This window comes from Lycium barbarum, chromosome 9 (assembly GCF_019175385.1).
Source record: "Lycium barbarum isolate Lr01 chromosome 9, ASM1917538v2, whole genome shotgun sequence".
NCBI classification, from domain to species: domain Eukaryota; kingdom Viridiplantae; phylum Streptophyta; class Magnoliopsida; order Solanales; family Solanaceae; genus Lycium; species Lycium barbarum.
Genome location: NC_083345.1, coordinates 64,714,314 through 64,725,087, shown reverse-complemented (window position 1 = coordinate 64,725,087; position 10,774 = coordinate 64,714,314). Strand labels below are relative to the sequence as shown.

Sequence of the window (10,774 nt, the reverse complement as noted above, 5' to 3'; positions counted from 1 at the left end):
TACGATCACAGTTAAAGATAGCCTAGCTTATGAGGAGATTCATATGGCTATTCTTGATTGTCAGGTTTGCAAGTTGAGAACTAAGGAAATTGCTTCAGTAAAAATGCTATGGAGAAAACAGAAAGTCGAAGAGGCTACATGGGAAGCCGAAGAGGACATGAAGTCCAAAGATCCACACCTATTTGAAGAACAAGCAAAAAATGTCGAAGGTAGTTACCTCTACATTCAAACCTCTTATTATAGCATGTGCGTTTTCAGTATTCATTCAGTTCAGTATCCAGACCTCATGCTATAACCTCCATGTTCCCAGTATTCAGTTTAGCATCCAGTCAGTTCAGCGTTCATTCAGTGCGTATTCATGCAGGCAATATTCATTCAGTCTAGTAATTCATTCAGTTTAGTGAACATTCGGTCCCGAGTTCACACAACCACGTCCTTAAGCGTGTAAGTTCGACCATGAGAACTATGACCTGTCATTCGAGGAGATATTGTAACATTCTGTACTCCAGAAATAAAGTATAGAATCATGAAATCAGAAGAGCGGAATTTGACCAAGTGTGTCAAGACAGAGGAGCTCACTATGAGCCCCTCTCAGCGAGGCAAGGTGTGCAAAAATCAAAAAACGAAATTTTTTAACAAGTATAGAATGGCAGCAGTAGCGGCTCGCTATAGACCTCGCTCAGCGAGGTGTATGTTCCCAGAATGAAAAATTTCAGAAAATTGATGAAGTATGAATTGGACGGGTGAGCTCGCTGAGCGAAGCTAAAGGCGATGTATGACCTCGCTATAGATCTCATTGAGCGAGCCCCATAACGAGGTCACCCCTCGCTTTGGAGATCGCTAAGTGAGCCAGGTAGTCCATAATGCCCCGTCCTATAAATTCAACACGTAATTCAAAATTTCATATATCAGGCATTCCAACTTCGTAGAAAACCCTTAAGGGATGATTTTTCTCTCATCTCAATCCCCCATATCATGGTAAGAACATCTCTAGATTTTTAATTAATCCTAGCACTAAATACATGATACTTAAACAAAACATAGGATTTCTAAGTCCTTCTCAAATGATTCAAGCTAGGGTTTGGGTGTTCTTCGTCCGAGAAGCAAACTAGTTCATTGGGTTGGAGCGTTCACAGGTATGTAGAGCTTCTATATACGTGTGGGAACACTCTTGATATTTATCACGCCACGTTCGTTCAAGTTTTCCAAGAATTTCTCATCCTTATGAGTATTCTGCCCTAGTTTCATGCAAAGCTTAAATGTTCTTATAACTTAAATAACAAAACTTCGTATTTCGTTCATATATATCATTCTAAGCATCATGAACTCATTACATAATCCACGAATATTCATACCTTGATTACCATGAGTTGTCAAACATGTAACACGAAAAGCTATATGAACTACTATTGCTATATTCCATGAATCCTCCATGAACCTCGTGTCTCATGAAAACTATATTATGTATACATGTTATGAACCATATTTTAAATTATGTTTTGAAAACCATGGGCTCAGATGCCACCTATTAATCGTTTTCATGTTTGGGAGTAGTACGGATTGCCGAGAAGGCTCAGACAGCATGAAACTACCTATGTCAGCGTCGGATAAGTATCACTCCGCCCAATTAGGATAATTCCTTCATGTTATCCATTACGGGTTATTGTATGTATCCATTCATGTCATGTTCATGTCATACCCCGGCAAGGTATGAGATGGCTCGACTGGTCAGGTCAGAGGCCAGACGCCACGTACTCACGTGGTGGATTATATGTCGGTTTTACTAATGTGTGTGTGTATATATATATATATATATATATATATATATATATATATATATTACTTAGAAAATGTATTACTTATGTTACAGCTTGATCATGCTGATCATGGTTATGTCCAGGTTTCAGTTACAGTTACAACTTTACAATATTCAGTTACAGTTTACAACTTACAGTTACTGTTTCAGTTTCAGATTATTTATGTTTCCATGTTATTGATTTGGGCTGCCCATTCCCCGAGCACCCCACTTGCAGTTCTTTCATTCAGCTGCTTTACATACAAGTACAATTCTAGTGTGCGCATGTCCCTTTTGCCCGAGGCCTGCGTTTGGTGCTGATTTTCAGGACGACGAATATGCTCGCTAGGACTCCGTTGTATTAGCCAGTTGGTGAGCCCCACTTACTTCGGGGCGTTATCATTTATTTTTTAATAATCATGTTATGTCAGACAGTCAGGTATGCTGGGGGCCTTGTCCCAGCAACAGTTCAGTATTTTCAGACTTATGTCAAAGGTTTCATAAACTAGTCAGAGTATGTCATGTTCAGTATTTAGTTATGTTTAGCCTTGTGGGCTACACAATTATGTTTTCAGACTATTTTATGCACTTATGTTAAAAAACAGTATTTTAGTATTATTATGATGTCACATGTTTTATTCAGATTATTCATGTTTTAACTTATATTCTGCATCAGTTCATGTCCCATGTTAATTCAGTAAGCCATGTGATTCGCTCGGTCACATTAACTCAAGCATCGAGTGTCGTGCTACGCCCAGACCCAGATTCGGAGCGTGACAAAATTACTGTGATTCTCACTCTTAACCAGATATCTTGAATTTAAGTCTTTGGAAAGAGCAACACTTCGAGCAAGCAGCGATTTACTCCTCCCGCCTCCCCATGTTAATATTTTTCTATGATTTTCATTATATAGGGTATTAAGTATTTGGTTGCTGATTACGAGTATAGCTATAATTGAACCAATATTATAGAAATGCCCAGTGTTATTTACCTAACAAAAGAAGTGCCCAATAGGAAATATGCAAAAAATCCTCCAACTCAGATTGCATTAATAAATAGTAAGCATTCAATATTCTTACAAATTTCAACACAAAATGGGTGCACTTTCATAATCCAGCATCAAAAGGACGATTAGTTATCAAAGGACATCAAGTTCGAGTTGATCAAGAATACTCTGTGGTTGAAATTTAAACAAATATCATAAGCTTTACATCAGTTCTCTCAGAATCAGTCAAAATACATGATATTCATCACGAAACCCGTCATAATGTTTACCATTTTCATACAGGAAGGAATGCATGTGGAGCAAACTAGAAGGGGGCCGTGAATTAAGATGTGATATATCACAATCTTATATGAGGGTACCTATGGGCTTCAAAAGGTGGCCGAGAATGTTGTCGAAACTGAAAACTTATTCATGTTGTTAAACTTTCCGTGCACCTTCAAACCATAGGAATCCCAAAAGATTATCAATGATGAGAGCCTGATTGATTCGTTTCTGAGGACTCTGAATTGGAAATAGATACTTGATTTGGAATTTGCAGCACAAAGATTGACCACAAGAAGATGTAATTTCACCCTTCACCTGTCTTCTTAATTTATGATTTACTAATGGCCAGCATCAACTTTATCTACTCAACCCAAGATGCACCCAAGACCTTAGCCATGAAGGCATATCTGTCTGCGGCTTCATCAATCTGCAATACAGATATTACATTCAATAGCGAGACTGTCAATTGAAGCAGGCCCAAAATGATAACTAGTGAGGAACTTACCACTTTTTGTGTCGGTCGTCCAGCTCCATGACCAGCCTTGCGTTCGATCCTACCAATGATGGGATTGGTCTGGGGATTCTTGTCCAAGCTTGTGCATAGGACATATTGCATGGTCTAAAGACACCATAATTAGCAAAATGGTTCGCAAGAGAAGAAGAAAACAAAATGTAAATCCAAGAAATTAGCAGTAACGGAACTTTCTTTTTTGAAACAAAAAAAAAAAAAGTTTCACCACTGCTTAACTATGGATCACACAGGTCCATTAATTTATGTTTCACATAAAAAGACCCTCATTTGGGATAACAATAGGGATAGATCATAGCCGCACCGAGATTTTAGTTGCAAAGGTTGTGATAGAACCCATTTTCGAAGATCTTTGGTAAGTGGCACCATATAACCCGATTTTGGCAACAGTCCCTCTTCAGCTGGAAGCCAACAAAGGGAAATCGCCTACACGAAAACCTTTTTCCAAAAGAGAATTACAGTGTTTGAAGTAAATCCGACCAGTAGCGCCAGCCTCAACTTTATTACGGTATGATCATGTATTAGATGTAGTACTCGTACTTTACATAACTTTGAGCTTTACAACATTGAAGATTTTCAAAGCAGAACAGCCCAACAAGAAAGTGGCTGTATATATGAAGTTGAGCCACAATATACTAACCAAAACATGTTCATACCCCGGTGCAGGCAACAAAAGAGAATTTATATTATTCCTCTTTCATTTTCATATGCTTAGACCAACCAGAACCCAGTCCCAAGATTTACAATTTAAAAATGATACACACTGAAATATTATTCCAACTGACAAGAAAAGAAAAAAAGAATTAACCAACTATAATATGTATGCCAATCTAAATTGAGGAAAAAAGCTATATCTGGATGCAGATGCAATGGCAATAAAAGGCTCATAGTTGTCTTTGAAGAGGCAGAAGAAGAAGAAGCAGGACTCTATTCAGTTAGTAACCTACCGCCAATAATTTCAAAGAGTGCAGTGGCACCACTCGATCGTCATGATCTGCTGTCAATAGCATAGTGGATGGATATTGAGATTCTTGATCGGGAGATTGTTCCCATGGCCTTTTGACATTATGCAGCGGTGAGTACCTGAACACATTTGAACAAGGGGATTGAGTGAGAATGACGAGCCAAGTAAATTTTATGTCACAGCAGGAAAAAGGATAAGAAAATGTTAGGTCAATCAACAGAACACTGAGTGTCATTAGATGCAGATACGGAAAGGCAAGAAAAAGAAGGGGAGGAAGCAAGAAGAAGTATCATATGTATGGTTGACTGGCACAATTCCTCAGGCTGTCTTTATCTCATTCTCTTGTATGCGGAATATTGCAAATGGGGCTTCCTCCAAAAGCAATCTATCACCATACTGCTAGCTTTTCACCCTAGGAACAGCTGTCATATTTCTTTTTACTTTTCGTGACATGCATGCATGAGAACCATATTAAGAGTATGCCAAGGAATGTGTCAATGAGAGTTTGAAAACTCACTTGATTAGCCACTGAAACTCTTCTTCCTTCTCCGAGCAGCCATAATCAGAGGTCCAGGCATGACCTAATGAGGAAGAGATATAACTTGTAAAGAGAAACTAATATGTAACACTGAAGGTGATAACTCAGTCTACGATACACTACCTATGGTGAATTTGTGAAACCTAAGCATATCCATAACACCAACGTGTGCAAGAGCACAGCCAAAGAGATCAGGTCTCTGCAATTATGAAGCTTCCACAGTCAATCACTGATTTATCAGCAGAAGTAAGATAGTCATATTGAAGAAGAAGTTCAAGTACCTGATTGATGCAGGCTCCAACAAGCAGCCCACCATTGCTTCCACCTTCGATACACAACTTTTTTGGCTGAGTGTAACCAGCTTCCACAAGATACTCAGCAGCAGAAATGAAGTCGTCAAAGCAATTTTGCTTTTTTGAAAGGGAGCCAGCTTTATGCCAATCTTCTCCATATTCCCCGCCACCACGGATATTTGCAATGCAGAACACAACATCTAAATGCTTCGCAATCACAACACGACCAACAGAAAAGTACGGAGTGATACTAATATTGAATCCTCCATATCCATATAATAAACAAGGGTGTGATCCATCCAAGGAAATATCCGTTCCAGCCACTATGAACATAGGGATCTTGACACCGTCTTTACTGGGCACAAAAACCTGACCCCAGCCATGAAAGAAATGGGGACATCAGACAAAAGTAGTTGCAGAGAGAGACAGGCCATTCTTTTTCAGGAAGTAAATGGATATTGCTGTGATGTTCATTGTGTGAGAAGCAAAATGAAAATAGAAGCAAACTGATTTTTTTTAGATAATAGAAGCAATTTGCGAAAAGCTTTGTTTTCACTAAATTGCATTTGCCTCATTGCACTCTCAAAATAAGTACTTTAAAACCAAAAGTAGAGGAATTCATCAGTCCAGCGCAATGGCCAGCAGAATTCCTCGTCCCCTCAAAATGGATGAAATGTTCACCCAGTTCCTGTTATAAGTATTTTATCCTTCACAGATTTGAAAAAAGGTCAGGTATTTGTCTTTTGTCAAGTAGAACAAAAGGGGAGCTAATTATACCAAGTGAATTGAAGTGTGGCAAAGAGATGCAGGAAGGTATGATTCAAAACAAAATTAATTGTAAAAGAAAATGAAAATAAAACTAATAATCCTGTATTTATCCTGTTCTGCAGGAGCCAAATGAGTGCGCATGAAAGTGTAAATCTCCTACTTCAGGTTAAACTAATTTGGAAAAATGGGCTGATAAATATCACGCACAAAATTTTCATTTATAAAACCAGATCAGACTACGGTCAGGACTAAATGTTGATAGGAGAAAGGGTCATAAAAAACACAAGTTCATGCATTATAAACAACACAAGCATAATTGTGACAAAAAGCTCCATTCACCTGATTAACTTGAAAATCAGTATGGTCAAAGCCTGGGACAACAGTTTCTCGAAATACTTTCAGATTTGGAATCTCTGCTTTTAGATTACACTCATATATAATTCCAGGGATTAGGAAGTTTGTAAATCCAAAAAAAATAGTGCAGTCTATGCGGCGAGCAGAAATTCCAGAGACTGTGCCAATATCAATGGGTAAAGGATGAAGCACTGCTCCCCCTTTCAGATCTCTCAATTGCAAAACATTTTTCACGTCGCACAGGTAACTCACAACAAGTTGATTCTTATTCACAGCAACTGCTGATTCAAGGACATCCTTTTCATCCTCTTGGATGATATCAGACCAAGAATCAGGTTCCTTCAGATCTACTCTGACTAACTTGTACTTGGGAGCATCCTTATTGGTCCGAAAAGTGAAAGCAGTGCCATCATTTGCAACATAGTCATAAGAGGCCTCAAAGTTATCAACAAGCTTGATAAAGGGTAGCAGCTCATTTTTCCCTTTATAACCTTCAATCCCTTCAAGAAGTGCAGATAAATCACAGTAATAAACTTGGTTGACTGGATCACAGTTCTCATAGGTATACAGGAGAACATACTGCAAGGGAAATATAAAATTAGTCAGCAAACTATAATTTTGGGAAGTTAGATTCTATACAAGATGAACTTTTTTTTTTTGGGATTGGATTAGCTAGAACCAAACAAAAAGAACTTCATAAATGAAAGGAAGACAAAAACAACAACATATCCAATGTAATCCCACAAAGGAGGGTCTGGGGAGGGTAGACCGTACGCAGACCTTAGCCCTACCTTGGAGGTAGAGAGACTGTTTCCGATAGACCCTCGGCTCAAGTAAAGGAAGACAAAAGTAAAGCTAAAAAAAAGGAGTTGCTTTGAAGAGCTTCTAAGCATCCAATGACTAAATTCTATCAATTTACAAAGCCTCACTTGAATTCCAATTTATAATCGCTAACATGGGAGGAAGTTTATTAACATTTTTCATCTAAGTGTTCCAAGTGTCTCAATAATCCTGACAAAAAGCCTAATACTTTGACTACTAATAGTCTATCATATAGCTGCCTTCTCAGGAATTTCTCTCTGTTTTTCTTCTAATATAAGTACTCACAGAGTCCACACCTTAGCTGCATAGAATAAATTTTCAATAAGTGGTAATTAGGACACCTTATACTCTAGGCAAAACAAAAAGATGAGTAATCACCCCCGACACTTTCAAGAAGTACATTACATTCGTGAGAGTGATACTCATCAATGTATCCCTGTTCCAAGTAATTTTGTATGGATCTTTATCTTTCCCAAGACCCACGTCTATTAAACCAGGGTTTTGGAAGAAAACAAAATATTATATTACTTTGTAATTTGAAGGTTCCAATTACATAATTCTGAGACCACAATAATCATGCAACAGATTAGGATATTCTATAGTAAACCTTTCCATCTTCTGTCACCGAAGCTGAACGTGTACACTTTGGATTTTCACGATCTTTCCAGCACAAGATATCATCGGACTGATCAGTACCCAAGCGATGATAATACACTTCATGGTGTAAATTGGCATGTGTCTCTGTCCCAGCATCCATACTTTCTCCATCTCTAAGAAGCAAGACACACTCCAAAATTTAGAATCACACAAAATCATCGAAGCCTCTTTGACTAGAAAATGGACAGTATTTTTCAGAAATATATGTCATATTGATACCTTTACTATGAAACAGATTTAAGGTTCTGTTTGAATATTTATACCTTCGCACAATATGTATTACAACAAACAGAGTTTATTGGAGCCAGCAGATAACAGTATAGATCATCCACCAGAGACATACAGATATTCACGATTGTCAAATCATACTTGTATACGAAATGAGAATTTAACTTTCAGTACTCACTTGGGCGCTGGATAGCGGCTGTAGAAAAACCCTTTGCTATCATGGGTCCAGCTAGCATCAGAAAATTTAACCTGTGATGGAACAGTTACATACATCCATAATGAGAAATAAAGCACTTAAACTATGTCCACCATAATCAATCTTTCCAAACACTTACCCACGACACTACATCAGACTGGACGCTCTTATCATCAACCCGCATAATTTTGATAGTCACCCAATCACTACCGCTCTCACTAATACCATATGCCAAGTACTTAGCATCCTCACTAATGGAACAAATACTCAATGCAACTATACCGTCCTCACTAAGTGTGTTTGGATCAAGCAAAACCTCTGGTTCTCCGTCCAAACTATCCTAAAAACACACAAAGCAGTAAGACACAGTCAGTCAGTCAACTTATGCCTCAATTCCAGATCAGTTGGAGTTCATAAAACTTGAATCATTCAGACCTGTACATAAAGGACTTTTTGGGGTTGCAGTCCTGTATTGTGGAAGTAAAAGTATTTATCTCCAGCCCTAAAAGGGACTTCATATTTTGGAAAATCGTACAACTTTGTGATCTTTTCCCTTAGGTTTTCTCTTGTCTCACAAATCTTGAGAAGTGAGTCGGTTAGATTCACTTGCTTTTCCACAAACTCCTTGGTCTCCTCTGAGTCTGGATCCTCAAGCCTAATCAAAACAAAAAACCAATCAAGATTTACAAAAGCAAAACAATAACAACCGTCTCTGCCATACAGACCAGTGTTGGGATCGAAATAACAAAACGTCATCCGGAAGCTAGCATTTGCAAAATCATTAACGACCATAAGTCAAGAGAAAAATAAAACTCAAATATGATAAGAAAATCATGGCAAAAACCCTAACACAAATTTAGTTGGGTAGGCTATTTAAATCCTCCATTCCACAGTATCCAGAACCATGTGACAACGAGCCTGTATATTGAGCTAATGACAATGTTCAAAACCAGGTCAAGCATTAATATGTTTAAGTACCATCGATAAGGATCAGGAATGTTAACACCGTGATAGTTATCTATAACAGATTCATCACGGCGAACAACTGGGTAGGGCAGAGGCTCTTGGATGGCAGACAGGGATCCCATTACAGATGAGGATGAGGCAAGCAAGCGGGCAAGTAGATGCGAACCAAAGGGACGGTGTTCTTCTTTGTTTTGTTGTCTATTATAAGATGGAAGGCCGAGGAAAGTAATGCGGGTAACCCATCTAGGGAAATTACGAGACAAGACGATGCCGCTATGCCGAGGCAATGACAATATTGTGTCGCGGCAGCTTGACCTTTGTTTAGTTGGGCTGACCACCCAAGTAATAATGCATCCATAGGGCTTAAAATGTTGCCATTTTGTGTGCATTTTTTTATTTTTTTTTTTGTGCGGAGTGCCTTTCAAATCCACCGGTCTTTAATTTTTGCCTCTCAGATTATTGTTCTTTAATATTTGTCCTTCGCCTAAAATTCTTAGATTTCGGATTTGAGTTCCCGCTCAGTCAAAAATTTTAAAAAATTTCGCTAGGTAGAACTTGAATTCATAAGCCAAAGTTTTACTTCGCATGAGTTTCGCATGCAAAACTACTCTGCCTTAAGGTAGAATTTTGCCACCGAAACTTTACCATAAGGTAGAGTTTCAAACTCTACCTGAAGCAGGCAAAGGTAAGATTATACATCTAAGATTATACACCCAAAAGACCACATCTACGCTTCAAACTTTACATCTAAGATTATACACCCAAAAGACCACATACGCTTCGTATACGATACGTTATACACTTGTTTTCTTCTAAATTTATAAGCCATATCAATAACAACACGACAACAACATCAACTACCATCCATGTACAAGAAAATTACTTCAATATCATTTCAATATCAAGATCAAAATTGTCCATCGAAACTACAATATCGAAATACAATCTTCGACCTTTACTTCGCAAAATCACAAACACATGGAAAAGAGTATAATATCACCATGAACAACAACACCTATTGTTATAACCCGTGTTTTCACACGTTTGGAAAGACTTGAATTATATTGGATTCTTGAGATATAAGGTCAATTTGATATTTTGTTGAACATAGGAGTTATGCACGAAAGAATAGAGTCATGAAGTGTGGGACAAGGCTAAGGGTAATTTTGGAATTTTGGAAATTTGTTCCGGGAATTACAAAATACGATCCACAAATTATTGGGCTTGTAAAATAAGAAGCAAATTTAAGGCCCAATGCATTGTAGTGGCCGGCCATGGTGGCCCAAGCCCAAAACTTTGTATTAAATTTCCATAAGATTAATTGGCATAATGGCCTTGATCCAAGCCCATTAAGTGGTCATGTGCTTGGTCATGTGACCAAGTCATTATAAGAT

The 10,774-nt window shown here is 38.1% G+C and overlaps 1 protein-coding gene across 1 annotated transcript; it reads right to left on the bottom strand.

Annotated features, from left to right (window-relative positions):
* Positions 1–2,954: 2,954 nt before the first annotated feature.
* Positions 2,955–9,723, bottom strand: LOC132608880 (uncharacterized). Its single transcript, XM_060322658.1, has 12 exons — positions 9,393–9,723; positions 8,850–9,069; positions 8,554–8,754; positions 8,397–8,467; positions 7,941–8,103; positions 6,497–7,090; positions 5,378–5,758; positions 5,220–5,295; positions 5,076–5,139; positions 4,542–4,677; positions 3,571–3,684; positions 2,955–3,492 (listed from the first exon to the last, which is right to left on the bottom strand). Exons 1-12 carry the CDS (start codon positions 9,500–9,502, stop codon positions 3,427–3,429), a joined length of 2,196 nt encoding a protein of 731 aa, XP_060178641.1. The 5' UTR covers positions 9,503–9,723; the 3' UTR covers positions 2,955–3,426.
* Positions 9,724–10,774: the final 1,051 nt, after the last annotated feature.